The sequence below is a fragment of the Triturus cristatus genome, chromosome 3_2 (genome assembly GCF_964204655.1).
Source record: "Triturus cristatus chromosome 3_2, aTriCri1.1, whole genome shotgun sequence".
NCBI lineage: Eukaryota > Metazoa > Chordata > Amphibia > Caudata > Salamandridae > Triturus > Triturus cristatus.
The window spans coordinates 683,898,213-683,922,690 of record NC_140584.1 but is presented as its reverse complement, the minus strand read 5'-3'; the positions used below and the strand labels follow the sequence as shown (position 1 = coordinate 683,922,690).

The window sequence follows — 24,478 nt, the reverse complement described above, 5'->3', positions numbered from 1 at the left end:
TTCTTGATTGATAGATGGCAATGAACTTTTTATAACTGAGACTTTTCTTACCAGCATGGGCCTGTCTCACTGGGATTCATCATTCATTCCCTTCCTCATCCTAGACGCTGCTTCCAGTTGGGTGTAACTTGGAGATTCTGATTACTTAGGTCTCTGAAAAATGATGTCTGTGACATGAAACTTTAGTTGAAAATGGCTTATGGCTAACCTTTCTAATTTGAAAACAGACTGCTTTGCATCACTCCGAAAACCGCATCTCTGCAGACATCAGTTAGCTGGTGATTACTGAAAAATCCTCTATTATCCTAACCTTTGTTTTGCTTTGTTTTTATATAGGGTAGATATTCATCGAAAAGAGAATGCTGGTGCTGCAGAAAAACCCATCACCATCCATGCCACGCCAGAAGGCTGCTCTTCAGCGTGCCGTATGATACTTGAGATCATGCAGAAAGAGGCAGAAGAAACAAAGTCGTAAGTGAGAACCGTTTACCTAAATTATGTTGTGTTATAGTATTTGTATAACTCCTTATACCACTAACAAGTCCCTGAAGCTCTCTCAGGGGAGCAGTAGGATGCGTATCCGATTGTTGTGCTTTTTGGCAGAGGCTGGGTTTATAATGTGGCCTTTGAGCAACCAATGTGGGAATAGTTTTGCTTTGCATGGGTGCTTATGTCGCTTGTAGATGCTCTTGCAAATAGTGTGATGCACAGAGGGGTGAGCGCTTCATTTGCATGTTTTGCTAATAAATAGTATGGTGCTGAGGCCAGCAGACTATCAGGAGCCACTGCAGTAATTCAGTGCATGTCTGACTCCTCATAGCTCGCACATGCACGCCACATCACATTATGGGGTCTTTGTCTAGTCCGCTGCTGCCCGTAGGTCTGTCTCGGGAGCCTGCAGCCTTATGTTGCTGGGACATCTCCAGAGGAGCTTTGCGGATATTGGCATTTCCCCCTGCATGGTCAGGAATGCTGTGATACCAGTGGCTCATGTGAGTAGGACAGCAGCAGTAACCACTAAGTGGAGGAGCCGACACTAGCACTCCATCGCAGAAGGGGCCGCTGCCATAGGAGCCATCCTGTGACTTGTGGTTCTTCTGCAGGCAGGAGAAAATGCTGCAGCATGAGTGGACTCAGTCAGAACAATGGCTATCATAGGCCGGAAAGGGTGCCAGCCTTTTTCTCTCTAAACCCTACTCACTGCCCCAAGACTTACCAGGAAAGCCTTAAAAACAGGCCTTTAACATCCACCTGGATACAGGCACCACACAGAAAGGAGACTCAAATAATGGCCCACTTATTTATAGGGGTCGGCGCTTTGGCAGACTACACCAAAAGACCCTCCCACTAAGAGATGGCAGGATCTTCCTTCAAAGCACAATTCCAAGAGTGGGAAGGAGAACAGGCATGGGCATTCCCATCAGCCTTCACTTTACAGTCCCCAGAATGGAAGGGAAGGGATCTAGTGGGAAGGTATAGAGGCCTGAAATCTGCCTCTTCTTTTTTGGAGGAGGCAGATTTTCCTTTAAACCTTCAGTGCCCACTTAGGAGAATTGCACAATCAGATATTTGATGGACTATGGACTTTTTGTGTGGGGATAGGAAAGACTTAATTCCCTAGGGTTATGAAACCTTAACCATGGACATACAGATACAAGTACAAAATCTCAAGAGAACCTTTCTATCACACCACACCTCCGTGTTCCAAGATTCACTGGCGTTGTCACATGCCTTTTAGTTTGAGCAAATTCTTTTACTGATGTAGAAGCAGACCGAGTTTAGTACTGGTTCGTCTGGGTCATTGTAAGGAAGTTATCTGGAATCAAATGGGTCTGTAGTGCTTTTGTAAATTCCAAGAGATCATTCATTTTCAGTACCTTTCCAGCTAGAATCTAGCGGCCTGAACAGAGAAAGTAATACCACTAATGCATATTCTCGTGATGTACAGTACAAACATGGATGTCTGTTTTGAGTACAAAATCCTATTTTGCATGCATTATCGAGGTTTCACTTGGAGGAAGGGGGATTTTGGGCCATTGAATACAATCATTATGTAGTGACTACTGCCACAGGTTTACTGTTTGGAAGTGCAGTAAATAATTGTGACATTGATATCCTCAATCAATGCTATCCATGTCATCATATATGGATGGATTACAGGGTTACTGAATCTGCAGGAATTTGCAAGTTGCTTATACATTTCAGATGAGGGAACATAGTAGAACACTAGATGTAATTACATTTATCACTTGCAGATTTGTGTGCTTCGTGGTACTTGTAGAAGATGCAAGACTTTAATAACTAATATCCCAATTATCTATAAAACAGCCCATACCTTCAGTGACTTCTATTTACCCTTGCCTACAAATTCAGGCACTGTCTGGATTATATTCTTAATAGGCTTGCGTTTGATTTAATAGGATGTATTTATGACTTTTGAGATTTAGGTTCTTGGCATCTCACTATAAGAATAATACCGGTTTACTCAGTGACATAGTGACATTACATACTGTAACAATAAAGATGTTAAAATGTTTTCAAACACCATTGTGTGTCATGCATGCTGTAGTCGAGTCTGCGCTGACCTAACACCAGATGGTAGACAAAGTGTTCATGGTGTCACCTCTGCCTACAGAAGTGTGGTTTACTGGCTCATTTCCTGGTTTTGGAATATTAAAACTTGGTTACTAACCCCCAGTTTTGACACTTTACTGAACGGTCTGTGATACGTGGCAGCTCACTTTTTTCTTTTATCCCCCCGTGCCTCAATTGTTAAATATGTGCAACTGTATTAGACAACACCTTATACAGTTGATTTTTAGAATTACATTTTGCCCGCTCTCCCCTTTTGTATATCACAGTAAAGGTGTGCCAGGAAACAACACACAAAGCAGCGAGGCTCCTGTTTAGGACCCCTCTATCCTGAAAGATCCTAAACTAGAGTAAACAACATGGTGATGGAAGGAATGCTTGAGTTTTCATGTCCGCCACTGACAACCGTTCAGGCCATACCCCAGACCATCTCTTTTTTCTCAATTGTTGCTGTTGGAGTATGACCAGTGTTGATTTGTATAAGACTGTTTCCTGTCTGAAATGGCAGGGTGTTATGTTAAGTGTAATACATTAAGCGCAGGTACGCATTACAGCGCTAAGTAGAATTGGAAGGTAATGCTATGTTCGAGGCATGTGTGGCTGTAGACATACAGGGTTTGCATACTCCTGCCATCTAGTTTTGGGTCTGAACGTTTGCATGTTGTTTTTCTTCGAAGAAGTCTTTCGAGTCACGAGGTAGAGTGACGACTCCTCTTGGTGATAATGCGCATGGGCATCGACTCCATTGTTAGATTGTTTTCTTTCCATTGTCGTGTACTGCCATGTGTGCCCACACTCCGGTTCGACGCAGTCACAGTGGTTTTTTCGGTTCATGCAACACTATTTCCCTCAATAGTATAGTTTTGTTCGCGTTTTCCATTCTTCATATTGAGGTATATCTAAATCGTTTGTCGAGTCTCTTCGACCATGGCCCCTACAGGGCTGTGCTCTTCGGGGCCTTTCTTTTGTCTCCATAAAGTTCTTCAGGGAATGCTTTGCTGGTGATAAAAACAGACACCCTTCCATTACTGCTCTCGCTGTTATGCAAAGTAGTCCTTGACCGACTTACACCAGGTCTGAAATCTGTGTTTATCGCCAGAACACAGAGAAGTGGATTGGGATGCCTGCTGCTCCTTCCGCTCCAGGAAAGCCCTTGGAGACCTACGAGCATGTCAGCTCGAAGTGTTGCGGAGGAACATCGAGGATAATTGAGACCTCTTCTGTCATGAAGACAATGAAGAAGATGAAGAACACCCTCAGCATTCGGCTGTGAAGGAAGAGTTGTTATCCATTAAGGACAGTTTCGGCTCTGAACTAGAGGTCGACCTGGAGATGGAGTAAGTTACACTGGATCAACAGTCTGAGAGTACTGTTCCCCTGTCCCTTAATAACATGTTGATCAGCCCAAAAGACATTTAGTTCCTCTGGAACAACATAGAGAGGCCCTCGGTCCACCACTGCCCTTTGGCCATGGTTGGCAACGAGCATCTACTTCTAACGCCCTGCCTTTCGTCTTGGTGCCGAAACACCAACCAAAGCCAAAGTGAACCCTTCAGCATCAAGGGCGTTGGTCCCAGGCCGCCGCTTGCCACCGGCCCGGCCCTCGGTGCCAAGCCAACCATCACCATTGAAGGCCATCATTTCGATACTGAGCGAAGCTTCAGTGGCAAAACCGAAACCTGTGTTGGTTCAGAAATCTTCAAAGCCAACGTCCAGGTTAGATTCCAGCAGGCCAGTGGAGCCAATTCTTCATATTCTCCAAGAGCAATTGAATGCCAAACAGAAGTAAATCTACAACCAGCCTCACACAGACTGTATCCTTGCTCAGCCTTTGGCTCCGATTCTTCCACCACCAAAAAGACGGCTGTCTTTCCAGGAGGCTCTGTATCTACTGGTATCACCAAAACACCTGAAAAAGTCAGACAAGGCCACCAACCCTTTGCCTCCTCTGTCACCCTCATCACCTCCTCCTTCACCACCACCACCAGCTTTGCCTTCTCCACTACAATCTATAGAAGACCCAATAGATATTTCACCTCCAGGATCTCCACAATGTGATATAGCTGGGTATGGTGGCAGGCCAGACACTTTTGAGGTACCACCACATACCAACCCCTGGGATACTTATAACATTACCATCCAAGGGACACAGACCCGGATCTATATCCAACCCATCACTCTCCTCCTGATGACTCAACATCATATTAGAAGCTTATAGGCATAGCTGCTGCGTTCTACGGCATACAACTCCATAAAGAGCCTTTAGAAGAGGACTTTCTCTTTGAGACCCTTTCCTCCACTCATAGGGCTGCACAGTATCTCCCTATGCTAAAGGGCATGCTATGACACATAGAGGACTTCTTTAAAGACTCTATTAGGGCTAGGGTTATAACGCCCAGAGTAGATAAAAGAAAATATAAGGCATCCCCATCTGATCCCATCTTTATCAGGGGTCATTTTCCACTGGACTCGGTTGTTATCACCAAAGCTCGTAAGCATGCTAACTCAAAAGCTAGCAGAGATGCCTTGCTGCCCAACACGGAAATCCAGAGAAGTGAAGCGGCAGGTAAGAGGGTTGAGGCACAATCTGCCAATCATTGGCATTTGCCAATTCAGTGGGCCTACTTGCTCGTTATGATTGTGTTCTCTGGGATGAGATGGAGGACCTGCTTCAATCTGCCCAGAGGAACACAAAACATTTGGACAAAAACTTGTCTCTGAAGGCAAGCGTATATCAAATACCTCAATTACACTGTGCCTGAGACACTGCTGACACTGCAGCTAGGGGTATCAACACTAGCATCTTGCTCAGACGCCACGCACGACTCTGTATTTCTGGTTTCAAACTAGAGGTGCAGCTGAACGTCCTTAATATACCATTTGATAAGGAACATCTGTTTGGTCCCCAATTAGACCAAACACTAGAAAAAATAATAAAGATACAGAGATGGCGAAAGCAGGGGGGTCCCTCCATCACCTACTCCCTGTGGCCCCTTATGCCGCCCCACCTATCGTGGAGGTTCTAAAGCAGCCTCTTTCAATACCTCCACCTCCTTCAACCGTAATCAAAGCCAACAAATCCCAGAGAGGTTATTCCCAAGGCTCCTACAGGGATAACAATGCCAAAGGCGAAGGTAAGGGTGTTTCACAACATGGAGCAACGCCGGCCTCCAAGCAATTACTTTTTCCTATCCCTCTAACCATACAACACCTGTCGGAGGTGGCGTACAAGACTTCCTACCCACATGGCAAACAGTTACAACAGGCCAGTGGGTGTTGAACATTATCCAATGTGGCTTTTGTCTGGAGGTCATTACCACTCACCCCAACATTCTACCTCGCTATCACTGGAACATCAAACATTGCTCAAACAGGAAGTTCAAGCTCTTCTCCTCAAAGGAGAACCTGTCCCTCTATGTCATCCGGGTTTAGGGGTATACTCTCTATTCTTCCTAATCCCCCAAAAGATTGGATCTTTACATCCATATCTAGACCTCAGGCCCCTAAAGGAGTACATCCTATCAGAACACTTCCACATGGTCGCCTTACAAGACGTGATCCCTCTTTTCCATCAAGGCGACTTTATGGCTATACTAGACCTAAAGGATGCCCATTTTCACATACTAATACACCATGCACATTACAAATATCTCAGGTTTGTGGTGGGTGGCAAACATTATCAGTTCAAAGTTCTGCTTTCAGGGTGACTACTGCACCTCGGGTATTAGCCAATTTCCAGATGGTGGCAGCAGCCCATCTGCGCTGGCAAAAACTCCACATATTTCCATATCTGGACGATTGGCTTATCAAAGCCGACACTCATCAGCAACACACTCAGATTTCAATAGATCTGCTTCAACACCTAGCTTTCTCCATCAATGTCACCAAATCTCACATTCAACCTCTAAAAGTTCTAGGGGGTATTCTAAACACACAAGTTGGATTAGCCTATCCCAATACTGTCTACTCGGCACACATGCCAAGAAAACGAAAAGGGAGCTTTGAAGCCGTTAATACTCAGCACGCATGCTGCTCGTACACTGCGCTTTTTGAGGGACGCTGTGACGTTGTTGGTTTTACACAGGCAATTGCACGAAAAGTGTGGGATTTTGGGTCATGTGGCGTTAATGTCATGACGCTGTGTTAATGTCATGGTACGCACATGCGATGCACCTTGAGATTAATCGAACTCCTAGCTGAAGTGATGAGGGGTGAGCAAATCATTTTTTCAAATAATCAGGTCCGGTCCATTCGCGCTCTCAAAGATCAGTGTATGAGGCGCTTAACGCTCAAACCAAGTCGTGCTCACCCGGCCTCTCTCGTGGTTCTGAGGTCGATAGACGGTGTGACATGTAAAAAACAACAATAGCGCTATAAGGTATTTATAGTGTTACGAACCAGTGCATCGACTGGATGGTCAGTGAACTAAACACCTGCCGCTGACGACATGCAGTGTTCTATTCTTTATGAGTTGAAATGCTCTATATATAGAAAGCCTCTGTCCTTAAGCCCTTAGAAGAAGCAAATTGTCTACCATGAGTATTATGACCTCATTTTGCTACAAAATTTAGAAACGCCGAAGTGCGGCATATATTGCCATATAGTGATAGAAAGTTATTAATATTACACCTATGTGCCAATGACACTTACGGCATAAAGAAGTGTCCGTGAGGCTGGCGGTGACAGCAGTACACTGGAGACTCGCAGGCATGTTGTTCAAGGCGGCTCTCAGTTCGGCTTCTCCCTTAAAAAAAATCTCGTACCCCTCAGCGTCAGTTGGGCAGCGGTTGTGGCCTTACGACCACAGCTGCCGACTTTAGAGCCGGGGAACCAGGTTCGACCCTCGGCGTCGGCTAAGTGTCCTGTGTTTCTGGGCAAATGACAATCTCCCCGTGCCTACCAAAAATGAAGGTGTCCTTGTGTAACGTAACTGGTGCTCATGTAAAGAGCTCCAATACCTTCTGGCAGAGTTCGCGCTATGTAAATCTGCACATAAAAAAAATTACCACCGACCAGCTCCCATGCCACCACTTCCGGAGTAAGGAGGGAAATGGCGCCAATAATTTTTTCAGCTTCTATATCCAAATACAGAAGTTACAGGCCCCCGTGTGCAGGGCACTGAGCTGCTGCTGTGCATGCTTTAAAAATAAATCTCTGTAATTTACCTTTGCTGACACATTCATTGGTGTTTCCATAATATATGGATTTATGAAATTTGGACGCAAAGTAGCAGCTTTTGTTTATAAATTGAACGAGAAGAAAGTTGCTGAAGCCCTCGAGATGAAAGATTCAGCAGTTGATGCCCTCAATCAGGCAATTACAGATGAGAGCAAAGTACTGTGGCGGGTTGGACGCCATTGCATTTTTTATGCCAAGAGAAACACCGTTCTCATGGTACTCAAATCAAATTACCGGGAAGGCTTCTCACCGTTCACGACGAGGCGCAGATGCGCTTAGACTATCACGACAACCTGCAGCACATGAAGTTCCGCCGAGAGCAAGGTGAAGGTGGCATGTTGAAATGGGTGGAGAAAAATGTTATGCAGAGTATCTCTGCGTAATAGGAGAAGGAGTACAGTAAAGTGTATTTCGGGCATCAAGGCGCTATCTGAGACTGTATAAGCCAGCTTGTAAACTTGAGACTTCACACCTCCATGTGAGAGAGGAACTGGACTTGAGCTGTTCAGATACCGTGCCCTATAATAATATAAAATACATATATATTTTTACACCTAAGAAAGAAAAAAGAAACATGATGATGATATACCCTGGACCCTCTATTTGAGATTGCATTGGCATAGCCAATAGGTCTCGCCTTTGGGACCTTATAAGTGTTTAGCCTTGCAACACTTGATGTTGTTGCACCAAGGATATTGTACTGGAGAACTAAACACTTATAAGGTCCCAAAGGCGAAAACATTGGTCTGTTATTCCTATAAATATTATTATTCATATCTTGCACAAATAATTTCACAAGTGCACAACAATAAAAATATGTTAAAAAACCATTATTTCGCCTGCAGATTTTATGGACTATAGTGCAAAGTAAATATAAACAATAGTAATAACAAGGTAAAACAGTCATTGAACAAAATACAAAAATGCTATTACATAAAATGTAGATTGCATTTACAAACATGTACGCCTACACTTACAAACTTTTTGCTTTACGTGCATTTGCTATATAAAAGTAGCCAACAGGTATCGACTTCCAGATTTTCAATCTTTAGCCATGCAACACTTTTTTACTGCACAAATATCTGCTGGATAAGTAACCACTTACAAAATACCAGAAGTGAGACCTATTGGCTATGCTAATGCTTGTTGTATTGTTTTTGTGCCCTTCTGTTAATTCCGCCCGCTCTGCTCTCCTGTTTCCCGCCGCTGCGGCCCCGCCCCGCGCTCGCCCTTTCATCCCGCTCCCAGCTGCTCCTCCCTCCCACCACCTGCGCCTCATCCCTGGTGGCCTAGTGGTAGGCCATAGGTATCTGTGTGCTCGCTCTGCCCCTTTTTTCCCTGTCTGCCCTGATGTGATTTTGCATTCGGTTTTTGTATTGTAATCTGTTTTATTCCTCCATTATTCCTTTTTGTATTGTTATTGTGCCCTTCTGTTAATTCCGCCCGCCCTGCTCCTGTTTCCCGCCCCTGTGGCCCTGCCCCCGCCCCCCTGGTCGCCCATTCATCCCGCTCTCGCCTCCCAGCTGCTCCTCCCTCCCACCTCCCATGCTTATGGCGGCCACGCAGCGGTCGCGTGCAGCGGGCGTGCTGCTGGCGTGCCAAAGGCACGCCTAAGGAAAGCCCGTCCGCGCCTGGACCGTGCCCAGCGCCACACCCCCTGGCCCCCGCGAACACCACAACACCTGACGGCGCTATGATGCCAGCACCCTCCATGCACTCAACACCGGCCGATCACACACCTGCTTACGGGCAACCCCGAAGCGCACCCAAGGACACTTCTCCTGCCGGAACTGCAGCTACACCAGCCCCCAAATCACCACTGAATCCACCGGGGTAGGACGTAACAACCTCTGATGCATTCTACTCCACACCCGCACCGCCCTCAAAAACGCCATTGAACTCTGGGACCTACTCGACTACTCCTCCCCAGACGTCGCATTCCTGACAGAGACCTGGATGAACCCCTCCTCGGCACCCGACATCGCCATAGCCATCCCTGACGGCTACAAGATCACCCGCAAGGCCCGCACCAACGGAACAGGAGGCAGAATCGCCATCGTCCACAGAAACACCCTCAGAATCTCGACCAGCACGGACGACACCCTCAGCACCGCCGAACACCCGCACTTCCAGATCCACACGGACCCCAACACCACCCTCAGAGGAACCCTCATCTACAGACACCCCGGCCGCAGTTCAGCGACTCCATCGCCGACTTCGTCAGCATGCACAACCTTGCATCCACGGACTACATCCTCCTCGGAGACCTGAACTTCCACCTCGAGAACAACACCAACAGCAACTCCACCACCCTGCTCGACAACCTCAGACTCAAACAGCTCGTCACCACTCCCACCCACTCCGCCGGACACACGCTCGACCCCATCTACTCCTCCAGCAACCACATCACCTTCAGCCACACCACCGAACTCCACTGGACCGACCATCGCTGCGTCCACTTCACCTTTGAGAAGCCTACCACACACCACCGCACACAACGGGCCCCCCGCCGCAGCTGGAGCAAAGCCACCGAATACCAGCTAGTCACCATCCTCGCCCGAAACCCACCAACGGACACGACCGACACTGACTCCGCCGCCCGCAACCTCAGGCAATGGATCGACTGCGCCAACACTCTGGCCCCGACCAAGAAACCCTCGAACAGACGCACCGACAGAAAAGCCATCTGGTTCACCGCTGACTTCCAGGCATCCAAGCAGGCCTGCCGTAGGCTCGAGATGAAGTGGCACCACGATCTGACACCGGACAGCAACATAGCCTGCAAGAGTGCCATCTGCAGACACCACCAACTCATTCGAACCGCCAAAAGGACCTTCTTCCAAGAGCGCCTCGACAACAACGCACACAACAGCAAAGAGCTCTTCAACAACATGAAGGAACTCTCCAACCCCAGCTCCAACTCCAATGCCATCCCGCCATCACAAGACCTCTGCGACTCCCTAGCCACCTTCTTCCACCGCAAGATCGCAGACATCCACGACAGCTTCAACAACCAGGCCCCTCCCCCCCGACAGACACCGACACCTCAGACTCACCGCACCCAGCCACATCGACCCCCTGATTTCCTGCACGCACGTCAACGACGATCATCACCAGCTCCTCCGAGACCACCACCTTCCCGGAGAGCTGGAAGCATGCCGAGATCAACGCCTTACTCAAGAAACCCAAGGCAGACTCCAAGGACCTCAAGAACTTCCAGCCCATCTCCCTACTCCCATTCCTGGCGAAAAGTCATCAAGAAGATTGACAACAGGCAACTGACCTCCTTCCTCGAAGAGAACAACATCCTGGACCCGTCCCAATCTGGATTCCACAGCACCGAAACAGCCCTCATCGCCACCACTGACGACATCAGGGCCATGCTGGACAACGGAGAAACCGCGGCCCTCATCCTCCTGGACCTTTCGGCAGCCATCGACACCGTCTGCCACCACACCCTCCGCACACGCCTCCACAATGCAGGGATCCGCAACAAAGCCCTGGACTGGACCACCTCCTTCCTCACCGGCAGAACCCAGAGTCTCCGCCTCCCCCCATTCGGTTCTAAGGACACCAAGATCATCTGCAGCGTACCCCAAGAATCGTCCCTCTGCCCGACACTTCCACGACTACATGGCACAGCTCACCAACATCGTCCGATCACATGACCTCAACATCATCTAATACGCCGACGACACCCAGCTGATCCTCTCCCTCACCAAAGCCCCCACCACCGCCAAATCCAACCTCCACGAAGGAATGAAGGCCATCGCCGAATGGATGATGAACAGCTGCCTGAAACTGAACTCGGACAAGACGGAGGTCCTCATCATCAGATCCACCCCCTCCGCCTGTGACGACTCATGGTGGCCGGCCGCACTGGGAGCTGCTTCGACGCCCACTGACCATGCACGCAACCTGGGGGTCATCCTGGACTCAGCGTTGTCAATGCCCCAGCAGGTAAACGCCGTCTCCTCCTCCTGCTTCAACATCCTCCACATGATCTACAGATGTATCCACACCGGAACCAGAAGGACGATCACCCAGGCCCTCGTCAGCAGAAGTCTGGACTACAGCAACGCTCTCTTCGCAGGAACCTCAGCCAAACTCCAAAAACGACTACAACGCATACAGAACGCCTCTGCACGCCTCATCCTTGACATCCCGCACCACATCACAGCCCACCTGAGAGACCTGCACTGGCTCCCTGTCAACAAGCGGATCACCTTCAAACTCCTCACCCACGCTCACAAAGCACTCCATAACACCGGACCAGCGTACCTCAACGAAGGACTCACCTTCTACACCCCAAACCGCCAGCTTCGCTCCGCTAACCTCGCCCTTGCTACCGTCCCCCACAACCGTCAAGCGACCACCGGCGGGAGATCATTCTCCCACCTCGCCACAAAAACCTTGAGCACCCTCCCCATCTGTTTGTGACAGACCCAGGACCTACTGGGCTTCAGGAGACTCCTCAAGACCTGGCTGTTCGAGCAGTAGCAACAACCCCGACGACCCCCCCCCCCCCACCCTAATGGGTGAGTAGTGCGCGCTACAAATGAATTGATTGATTGATTCACAACATTACTGGACCTCTCTGTGGTTCCCACGAGAAGCTTCCCAACAGGCCAGACCTTCTCATTCTGAACCATGGAGAAATCTGGCACCGAGATCCCAAAGCTCTCAACCTGAGGTCACTTGAATCTACCATCTGAATGCATGGCTATTCTTAAGGAAGCCCGTAGATTTACCACTCTAGCATGCTATGCAGCTAAGTGAAAAGGTTTGTTTGTTATTGTCATTCAAAACAAATTGATCCTTTCAATGCCATTGTTCAGAACATTGTCTGTTTCCTGCTTCATTTACAACTCTCTGGGCTAGCATTCATCTCCGGAAAGTTATATCTCGCTGCAGTAGCTGCCAATCTGCAAAATAGGCTACACATGTTTATTCAAAATACCAGTCATTAAAGCTTTCATGGAGGGGCTTAAGAGAGTAATTCCACCATGGGTTTCACCTGCACCCACCCGGAATCTTGATTTTTGTTCTTACTCGACTCATAGGCCCTCCATTTGAGCCCATGCATACCTGCTCCTTTCAATTTCTTTCTCGGTAGGTGTAATTTTTAATTGCTATTACCTCACTTAGATGTGTTAGTAAGCTCCAGGCATTAACCTTAGAAGAACCTTTCTTACAACACCACAGAGAAAGGGTTGTCCTCCGTACCAACCCTAAATTTCTCCCCAAAGTTGTCTCTCACTTTCACCTCATCAGTCGATTGAGTTACTGTATTTTCCCTGAACCAAATGTAGTTGAAGCGAGGGCTCTCCACACATTAGTTGCTAAGAGCCCTTCGGTCCTACATTTAAAGAGCTAAAACTTTTAGAAACACTAAACAACTTTCTCCCCACCTTATAAAGGAAAGCCTATATCCAAATAAGGTATTGCCAGTTGGATAGTCAAGTGCATTCAACATGTTACTCTAAAGCCAAAATACCTCTACTTACACCTCTTAGAGTACACTCCACTCAGAAAAAAGGAGCATCTATGGGTTTCCTAGGAAACATTACAGTAGCTATCATGTGCAAAGCAGCTATATGATCTACACCTCACACTTTCACTAAACATCGTGTGGATGGTCTAGCACGCCAACAAGCTAATGTAGGACAGGCAGTCCGTTTCCGAACATATGCAAAGCTCTTGATTTGCCACCGCTTCTGAGGAAGACTGCTTTACAATCAATGCAAAGCATGTGTATCTACAGCCATACATTCCTTGAATGGACTAAGTTACTTGCCCTGTAAGCATCTGTTCATGGCATATAGTGCTGTAGATTCAAATGCTCCCACCCTCCTTCCTGGACACTTGCGGCTGCTGCAGTTTACTTCATATATACATGGACATCTCTTTACTTACACTTACTTTAAATTCCATTCTCACCTGCCCGTGGGAAAACAATACAACAATGGAGTCGATGCCTATGCGCATTATCACCAAGAGGAAGAGTCACTCTACCTCGTGACATGAAAAACATCTTTGAAGAAAAACATCTTGCATGCATCCAGACCCAACACTAGCTGTCAGGAGTATGAAAGAATATGAATCTACAGCACTATATGCATGAACAGATGCTGACAGAGTAAGTAACATATTCCATACTTTTTTTATTCAGAATTGCACAGTTATCGCAGTACATGTGATCTCATATAGTCAAAAAGCATTGAGAAAATAATAAAGGATTATCATGCATATCAGACTACCATTTCAGCCGATTACACGGCACCTGGACGTGTCCATGCTTCCGGTCTTGGAGTAGCACTATACATCACACTTATTTATGTTTCACATGCAGTACAATTCCCATGAAAATGAGTTATACATGTACAGTACAAAACAAAAAAACATGGCAGCGATAGATAGGCGGGTGTTTGTCCCTAAAGAATCCCTTGATCAGGGAGCTGGGTCTAATTATACATTCAAGTCTACATCCTCCAGCTTCCGGGGTAGAAAATATTCCATACTTAGCACCGGTATTACTGCAATTGATAAGCTTGCCTAAACAGCCAAATCTTAAATTTGTCCTAAAACTCAAAACGTGTGATAACGTAACGAAGGAGGCAGAGAGTTCCAGATTATTTTAGGCTTGTACAGAAAAACTGCCACCACCTATCTGTTTTTTGCAATTTTTTGGAACAGTTAATAAGTTTAAGGAGGAGGCACGAAGCTCCCAAGCAGTAAAGTTGTTCTAAACTCTTGATTTTAGAAATTGAGAAAGGCCATTAAGATGATACAGCAGACCTTAAATTTAATTTGAATGTCTGAGGACTAATGAGAGAGCTCACAGTGTAAAGTATTCTTAATTTCATCTGAGGTATAGGTGGCTTTTCCAGCATAGTAACGGGCCCTTGGCCCTGGCCTGGTGCAGGTAGGCTTGTCTTTGGTGTGCTAGCATCCACGCCATGGCCAAGTTTAAATAAGTCAGTGGAGAAAGATTGCGATCAACTAGAGCACGTTTCCAAAATTGCTGCTCTAAGATGTACTTTTCCTTAAAAGCAAAAATGGCCACCGTACTAACTGTGCAAGGCGGATGAAGATGCCGCAACCTTACAATAATCAAATGCTTGGATAAAAATTATGGTTGGAGCAGACAGTCCATGATCAATAGTTGAGGCGTTAACATAAAAACAGATTCAACCACAACGATATTTAAAACCGATCCTTCATGTAAATCAAACTGTGCTTAATTACAAAATAGCAGTGCTTGTATTAGATCAACTTCAAAACAGTACCAATGAGCAAAAAAGATAGAGTTAAATGCATTCCTGAATGATTACCAGTGGCTGAGATTAATTCAAGCGTTCTACCTATCACATTGTTTGTAGTCCCCAAATCCTGAACTTCAGCAGCACCGGATCCCTTGGTCAGCATTGCCAGAGGAGTTGGACAGTTCAGCACATAAGCCTAGAAAGAGTTGATCAGTTCACTGCTGCTGAGTGTGAGTAGCTGCTGAACTGAGGCCTCCACTCCACCCCTCCCATGCTGCGGTACCCCGCAAACGGTCGGGGAGGGAAATGGCACCTGATCAATGCTGCAACCTGAGTTGAGGCGGAGTGCCTCCTTTGTCGTTCCCTCCTTTACTGGTTCGAGCTTTGGGTCTCTGCTAGTTCAGCCATGGTGCCATGGTGCAGCTAACCGGGGCTCTGCCATCAGAAACCCAGTGGTTCTTCCTCCTCTGCATGAGACGAGGGAACCACAGTAGTTGGGGATTCAGAACACTCCCCTGTTTACATATTTAGGTATCAATATTTGCAAAGCGGGAACTTAGCTAGAAAGCAACAGTGTGCTGTATAATATGTGGATGTTGACAGATTACCTACATCAAATGGACATTCACATATTTGAATTACAACAATTCAATTTCACATACTTACAATTGCATTTGCCTAACCTCATGCAGTTTTCAGGCTGGTAAAAGGCTGCGTTACAAACTCAGATGCCAAAGGCAGCAGCTTTGCCACTGGGCCACATTTCTTCCCCCAGCCACCGCACTCGAAATGACCCTCATCTCTGCTGCCAAATTCTCAAGCTGATTACAATGATAAGAAAATGGTACATGACTTTGATCATCTAGTATTACTATAGTTAGAATAGCAACATTGTTGTGCAATGTAATATTGTAGCAAAAAATGTTCTTAACAAGTAAAAATGTTAGTCCTTTTGCAGCTACATATTCACCCTTTCATCATGGTTTCTATAATCCTTTGTCAATCGGACCCCACAACCCATATCTTTCCACCTTGTATATGTTTTACACCCTCATATCCATTTTGTGTTCGAGTAGACCCTACATTGCAATAAATTAATACACTGACTTTTGAAATTCCGATCACACTAATGGTGATAGATTACTTTAGAAATACTGCACATTACCTAATGAAATGTATCTCATAACATGGCCCACTTTACGATCGTTAGTTAATTCTTTTTAGCAGCCGATGTGGTTTTTAAAAGTTTTCAGTGATGGATAGGTTTTTTAGCCATGGCATCCGTGAAGCTAAACTTATTTGGAATTACAGGACATGGCATTGCCAGTGCCAGAGCTATATGACATAGAGACCCTGGGCGAGGTCTGGTGATTTGGAGCATGGCTACAACCGGCTTCATTTTCTACGGAGAAAAGAAAAAACCTTTGAAAACTCCTTCATTTTTGGAAATGTACCATGACTCCTGTTCGCTTTAAATTTAGACCATGTAGTAGCATCCTTTGCAAGCATTTTCAAAATGCATTGCAGTCCACCACCATGAATGATAAAAATTGAACAGTCCCGATGAGGTTAATAATTTCCCTTTAGTGGAAAGAAGTTGAGAATGTCTTAACACCCATCAGGCGATTGTGTCTTTGCATTAATACATTCAGGGATAGTTCCCGTTTTAATATCTTGATTTTTTTTTTTTTTTAGCCCTGAAGAAATACTTCTAAAAATCTTAGCTCACAATACCTTGGTTGGAAGACTCATCGGTAAAGAAGGCCGAAACCTAAAGAAAATCGAACAAGACACGGGGACCAAAATAACTATTTCACCGTAAGTATCACGCCTCGTAACAAAATGACTGTGTGGTTTTGTGCTTGCATTTTAAGCTGTACTCATCGGCCAGTGTGCCAATAACCATCTAATCAGTTCAAAGGTTCTAAAGTTTAATAAATGATGTGTGACAGGTTTGTGTTTTAGTAAAGAAAAGAAACTACCCCCCCAAATCTGATTCCACAAACCCATATTTGCTTCACAGCTGCCTAAACTAGTGAAGACTTTCACAGAGTTAAAATGATCCCTTCTGTATGTTCATGAAAATATTAGAAACCTTTTAGAGTGTGCAAACATTTGTAAAGACTTGCCAAGTTGTATTGAGTTCAGGGTCACAATCTCAGGGAAAGGTTTTTATCCTGCCATTTAAGGTGGTCCTTTCCAATTTCTTTTGACTTGGCCCAAAGAACCTAGCATCTACGTTTGTCTTAATGGTCAGAAGTTTCTCATATTTGCACAAAGGTACTGACTTTGGATATGATTGTGATATATACAAATTGATGTTTTAAAACACGAATATGATAGCCATCACAATTGCAAACATTCGCTTTATGGTCAATCCTTCTTACTAATGATTGTTTTCATATTTCAGTAAACGAGGCTACTAATTGAAGTGTTAGTTGTCATATCTTTGTGAATTTGAGGATTATGAATTTTAAACCCAATCCGGTTGACTTGGTCGTGTGCTACGTGTACAGTTTGGGTAAAATCAAAACCTCCAAAGTAAATTGCACACTGCGAAATTGCTAGTCAGTTAACATAACATTATCATTCTAGACCGCTGTTTTGGGTTCCTGAGCCTAATATAAGCAGCAATCATTCTTTTGACAGTTTTTCTATTTCAATTGCGCTTTTTTCTTTTCAAGACTACGTTCCAGAATCTGACTAGATTTACAATTCCTTAGCTTCATTTTGAGCTCACCTCACACCAACTCTAATCAAAGCATTTGCTGTTCTACGCTTGCTGGCCTTTTTAGACTGCAACCCTATCCTTCATATAAATAGACTGCAAATATGGGTAAATTTGTAAATGTCTATATATACTGGGGAGGAGGTATTTAAATGCACCTTGGATGAGTGTAGAGGCAGGTCCAAATGCTACAGAGGGTTCAAGAAAATATGTGAACAGATTAGAAGGAGGCGAGGACAGTAAATGGAGGAGTTTGGGCTAACTTGGAATAATTTGATTGAGCGCCTGGAGAAGTGTCCTCCATAGCATGCAGGGTTTTGAGCAATGAGCCTATTCATACAGGAGGGGTAGGTAGTTGTGACAATTACTAAAAGATGTGGCACAGTACTCAACTAGTCAGGGTAGAAAGTCTACAGAAAGAAAGCTTGTTCAAAGACTGGTGCTACCACAGTGAACACCCCTGGTACCTGCAAGAACAATGATGGTGTTACTCGAAAGCATAGCAAACCACTAAATCTTAAAACAAAATACTGGAGTACTCCAACAAATTGGTTCAATAGCACTGTTTGAGAGCAAATAACCAGAAAAGTCTGTCCATAAGACCAAGGTCATGTGATATATTTTCGTGGTCTTTATTGTGTTTGCGCACTTCCAACCAAGTACATGATCATCAGCCGACACATGTTTTGTCCCCATTGGACCTTTGCAAGGCGTGTGACTACAAACTGTATTTCTTATTCCTCTACAATAATAGTTGAAGTAAGAAGATATAAGTGCCAGAGTATGAGTTTCTTCTAGGTGATCTGTGCTGCGGCCAATTGGATACTTCCTTATAACAACACTAGTCATTCTCATTGGTTTATCTTCAATACTTTCAAGCTCACAATGAAGTGGTGTTGCTATTCAGTCATGGGCGACACCGGTGTAGAGCCCTGATAAACTCTGTCCTATCCTTCGCCAAATGAGATGTGGGCCAAAGCTAATACTTTGCCGTGTGTCACCAACGGCAGAATAGCAACACCAGTTCGTTGTGAGCTTGAAAATATCTGTGCTGCCTTTTGATACTGCAGCGAGTATTGCAGCAGGGAGTGGTAGCAGCTACCTTGTCAAGATGGATGGACCCACGCAGAGAGGAGGCTCTGAGGATTGTTGAGCGAAACAAAATTGGAAGGCAGCTACAAAGTTCTATAATTGGTGAACTCCCCAAACCTTGGGAGACCCAGCATGGCAAAACCAGACTGACCGAGGAGGAGAGTTACTAATGGACTTTATGGAGGCTTTACACATGCTGGAAAATAGACACAGTTTAGTGAAAGTAACTATGTTTGATATGGAGATGGGGTGCTATAGGCCAGAATTCACAGAACGGAGCAAAATATTGACAGAATTTCCCAGAAAACATGCAACAAATTAAAGCTTGGAAAAAGCTATGCGGGTGCAAATAAAGTTTTCTTCATTCCGGAGTGTACTGCTTCTACCACATAACATGTGGAGCTGAAAGTCAAGAGCCATGGAAAACAGAGGTATAGCTGCCATCCTCTGCTATAGCTCTGTTCTTCGGGTCACTACTTTAAGACATATTCTAAATAACTTGGCTGTAGCCCTGCATGAGTATGCTCACTACACCCAGGTGTGCCTAACAACCTTTTTAAAAGATGACATCAACATCCTAAGAAACTGCGTACCCCATCTACAGATAAGGTTGCAGGAGGATTTCCTTCTCTGAACTCCATGGCCGCACAACATCTCTCAAGAATAAATTTGACCCAAAAAGTACCAGCCTTATCTACCAAATCATTAGAATTCACACTAGATGCAGCTCTCACAACTATCCCTCACACAAGCAAAGGTGACAAAATCAGCTAACGTTCAACTCCACACTCTGAGATTTTGTCACCTCTTCTCCTTATCATCCTAAAGCAGCCATCAACATTCTAGTTATCGCAAGACTATGCTCCAATAACCGCATACTAGTAGATGCTCGCCAAACATCCAATGTTCCATTCAAAGCTTTACTCGCTTACTGCTGTTATGCCGACTGGTATGTTGGGCAGGGTATTTAGGGCAACAATGAAGGACCTCCACTTCTGTCTGTCTCTGGCCAGGTTCTGTATCGTGGTACAGGGTCTTCATTTCTGTTTCCACTGTTCGCCTTCAGGTGTACTTTGTCCTGCCTCTCTCCCGTTTGGTTTTTGGGGTCCAGTGGAGTGGCTTTTCTTGTGATGGACTCTTATTCTTTTCTGATGGTGTGTCCTATCCATCGCCATTATTTGTCTCCTAATGATGGTGTCCACAATCTCTTACGTGCACCTGGTGAGCGGTTCCTGGTTGGAGATGGTTTGCGGCCAGAAAATGTGCAGTATTCTTCTCAGGTTACTGGCATTGCTTTTGTATTCCTTGCATTCTATTGTTGAATATCCATGCACTATCCAGTGAGCTTCGTAGTTTTTCAGTCTGTGCTTTTGGTATAAGTGTGCTTGTTGGGGTGTCAGCTTTAGGTCTCCGGTGCAAAATTAAAAAGTTGCCTAGGCACTAATCCTTACATGGGTTTGTGTTCCCCATTAGCACTGCTTTAATAGGTCCCCCAGTGGGTTTCTCATTCTTAAAACGTTGTGCCATACTTCTCTGAACGTTTCTGCATCTATTAATTTAATGACTCTATTTGCTTCTAAGTTAATTTCATTAGTTATTTTTTTCATTTTGTGCATGCTGTTTGTTCCTCAATCAATACTGCGTTTAGTGTCCTTCTCCCCGTAGCGCATTTCGGACTTAATGCAGTCCTTCGTCAGGGGTCCTGTTACCCAATCAAAAACAATAGATTATTACCTATAAACAATATATCTATAAACCATGGAAATATCTCCATTTAAATTCATGTTGCTTATAAATAGTTCACTGTTCTATTATAATGTGTTGCCATAATAATCTGGAAAAATAATCATGGTTGTAAATAAAAGAAAATGTAACCCGCCAGCATTCCTGCCAGACTTGTAACTTTATTGTGAGTTTATTAGGGTTTGTTTGTAAATTTTTATCTTAGGTTTATTAACATCCATTTCTTTTTATTTTTAGGAAAGAGAGATGTTGTATTGTTACGCGTGTATAATCCATGCACGTGCTTTGCAATTCTTGTATACAGCATGCGGAATCCATAAACGCGCTATGTGCTTTTTGTAAACCCTTATGTTTGCTTTCAATATTGTTCATATGTGTTCTGTTGCCCTGGTTTCTACTGTTGACCAGCTGACTTCTGTAGTAGGGGATCTCTGTGTATAGTCATAATCATGTGAATAGTCCCGCCCATGTGCGTGGACCCCGAAGCACTTCAATAGATATATAGTCTCTTAAGGTGTCTTCCACTGTAGTCCTGCATAGACACTTAAGAGATAATAAAAGACAATAATGCAGCCTGAACACACCCGGCTACTCTGGCCATTACTTCATCCTGAATTGAAAAGGATAGCCAGGTAACAGTCAAATTCAACTATTTCACTAAGTTTCACACATAGAGAAACTCCCCTTCACAAAAATACCTTTTTCATGATAGAGATGAAGGGTTGGACAGACAAGCCCCATAGGCTGCCATTATATGTCTGCAAATGGATACCGTGCCTTTAAGGATCCTTCCAGAGACCCTCGGTACCCCATGATGCACAGCCAAAGGCCAGTTACTTTCAGTTCTTTTTTCCGGCTCCTGATAGCAGGACCCTGGAGCGTTAGCTCTTCATTTTTTGAGCTTTTTATTAACTTTAAGTGATTATTTCTGGATTTTTGCAGTTTCACTTGACATCTTTGGCCTTTATCTACATTCTGCTGTGGTTTTTTGGCAGAATTTCTGCAGTTTTCTTGTCTCTAGACTATCTCTATCTGACAAGTGCTTTGACTGCAGTTGAAATAAAGGCCAAAGCTGAAGCTCACAGAGTTTGTATTCTGTGCTTGCCTGTGTCTTATGTCTTTGACACCTGTCTTCTCTGTAAAATCTTTTCCAGGCACCCTGCGGACAGGGAGAAGATTCGGCTCCCAGGGTTGGAACAGGGAAGATTTAAGGCATCTTCTTCAGCCTCTGGGTAAGGAGAGGGTAGGTCCTCTACCAAGTCCCATGCTGTGACCTCTGGGTTTCTCCCCAGTAGGAACGCGACGTGCTTCCGGTCAGCATCGAGGACGGCGGGACCGGGACTCCGGTCAACACAACGTCAAAAGCCGACGTCGAGGAGTAGACATCGTGGAGATGATCGACGTCGCAGTGAGGATCGACGTCGAAGTGATGCTCAACGTCGAGGTGAAGTGGTGCTCGATGTTGAAGTGAAGTAATGCTCGACGTTGAGATGCACTAGTGCTCGACGTCGAAGTGGACTAATGCTCGACGTCGAAGTGGACTCGACGTCGAAGTATAGTGATGCTAGACCTCGAAGTATGGTGATGCTCGACGTGTAAGTATAGTGATGCTCGACGTGTAAGTATAGTGATGCTCGACGTCAAAGTCGGGGTGAAGTGATGTTCGACACCGTTGTGACGGTCGACGTCGTAGTGATGGTGACATCATAGTGATGGTGACGTCGTAGTGATGGTGACGTCGTAGTGATGTCGACGTCGTAGTGATGGTGACATTGTAGTGATGTCGACATCATGGGTGTATCGAAAAAAAATAAATATATATATATATATTGACGTCGAGGGGTCATTACCGGCGCTCGATGTCTAGGTCCCGTTCCAGGCCTCGCTCCGTAGTGAGCCTATCCTCATCGGCGGGGACTTCGTGTTCCCGGCAACGTCGACTCTCTACACCGAGCAGTGGATCGATGTCAAGGAACCCTTCTGATGGGGAGTCTGGGGCTACTTACACGTGGTCCGCTCGTAAGCGAGGGACGTTGGTCCCTTCGCTTAGTTTGGAGTATTCGCGTACCTATTCGCGTATGCCTCAGAATTCTCTCCGGCTCCTCCCCCGCCCACCTCCTCAGGGACCTGTGGCTCCTCAGCCTGCGACCCCCCCCGTGGAACCTTGATGACCTAGAACAAGGTCTTGTTTTGGGGCGTCAGTCACATGGGCTCCGCTGTCTTCCATAAGGTCCCGTCATCTCCGTTATGGAAGGTCTCGGTTCAGGCATGCCAGGGATGCATCTTCCACGAGTACGGGTAGGTGCTCTCCTACTCTTACGAATTTCCCCCTTAGCGGGTTGTTCACTGGTTGGCGGTACTTAACTTTCATCCACTGCCACCTGCCAGGATGTTCTGGCTTCGGAGCTCCCTGTACAGTCGACATCAGTGATGTTTAAGACTCTACAGATGAAACATACAAAAAAAAGAAAACAAAAGAATTAAACATTTTTTCGTCCACTGCTTCCGTTGGTGCTGGGTTTGGAGGAACCGGTAGTAGTACTGTTTAATTTTTTCTGGAGTCGGACCCTTCCTTCCTCCGGTTGGACCCTACTCCTGACTTTGTCACAGTGGTGGCGGCATGCAAACAGCATGCTGTGGCCCGCTGTTGCTGGGCCGTTGTGATAGATCCCTGTGTGAGTTCCTCCACCAATTTGTGAATCTCCTGCCCAGAGACAGGAGGAAAACCTTACAGGAGATAGTGTATAGGGCCTGATGGTTTCGGTTCTAATCATTGGCACTGCAGCGGTTATTTCGCTCCGGGCAACCCCCGGGTATTGCCATGGTTTTGTTCTACGGCGACATACTTGTATTCGTCTGACATCTCTGAAGCCTGCGGCACAGCAGTGTGTTTCTAATCTCCCGTTCTCTGGCGCAACTCTTTGGCTAAAGCAACAAACAGGGGGTGTTAAGTCCGTTCATAAGGAACAGTAAACCACTGAACGCTGTGAAAGAGTGTAAGGAAACCTCCTCAGATAGTTTGTTCAACACCTGGCGGGAGTTAAGAGTTTATCAGCCCACCCTTACTGGCGGAGCTTCCTCATCTGAGACTCTAGGGGTCACGGTCTAGGCCCACAGTGTTGAGCCGACAGGCCCTGCCGGGTGCCCAACCAAATACTTCCCAAAAAAAAGGAAGGACTCCTGCCAAGGTGTGTGTTCAAACTAAGAGGACTCTAGTGACGTGCAGTGCTCTAGTGTGAATGTGAGTTAAAAATGGCTACCTGGGCAAAAAGTATGTTTATTAGGAATTGTCCAGGTGTCATGTTTTAAAAAAACCAAATAGTCTTAAAAAATGACTATTTCCTGGCTCAGTCTAATAAGGTCGACATGTTTCAGCCGATATGGTCAACTGACCCGGCTTTCTTCAGGACCTAAATAAGATGGAGATAAAGGCTACTGCAGGGTAAACACGTTTAGTATATAAATCGTGAAAAACAATACTCAAAAAGTGAAGATACAATAATCAGGTAAGGCTGTGGCAATGGCCACCCTACCGGACAAGCAACCTCGTGCTTGGACGGGAGAAAAGCCTCACCTCACCCGGCTGACTGCTCGGAGATGGAGGCACTGCTCTGTCCGTCGGTACTTCAAACCAGACTGCAAGGTCTTTGGCTCCCATGAGGATAGTGAGGTGGCCCGCATGAAGTCCGAAGCGCAGGCTTTGAAGGCTGTAGGTTTGGAGAAGCATGGAGAACGGCTTAAGGCCTACCACCCTTTCCAGCGGCATTATTCCTCCCAGATTTTTTCTGCGGTCTCGGGCCGCCATTTAATAATTCAGGACAAGTGGGTGCTGAATATTGTGCGCAGTGGATACGCGACTTTACCAGTTCTCCTCCATCAA

General features: G+C 45.7%; 1 protein-coding gene and 1 pseudogene across 1 annotated transcript in view; both read left to right on the top strand.

Moving 5' to 3' along the window:
• IGF2BP2 (insulin like growth factor 2 mRNA binding protein 2) overlaps positions 1-24,478 on the top strand; it is a 380,650-nt gene that overhangs the window by 198,436 nt on the left and 157,736 nt on the right. The window contains exons 7-8 of the mRNA XM_085648719.1: positions 337-471; positions 16,731-16,853. Of these exons, the coding sequence (XP_085504845.1) occupies positions 337-471; positions 16,731-16,853 (258 nt within the window). The remainder of the gene's footprint in view (positions 1-336; positions 472-16,730; positions 16,854-24,478) is intronic.
• Positions 7,659-8,214, top strand: LOC146857961 (ATP synthase peripheral stalk subunit b, mitochondrial pseudogene; annotated as a pseudogene).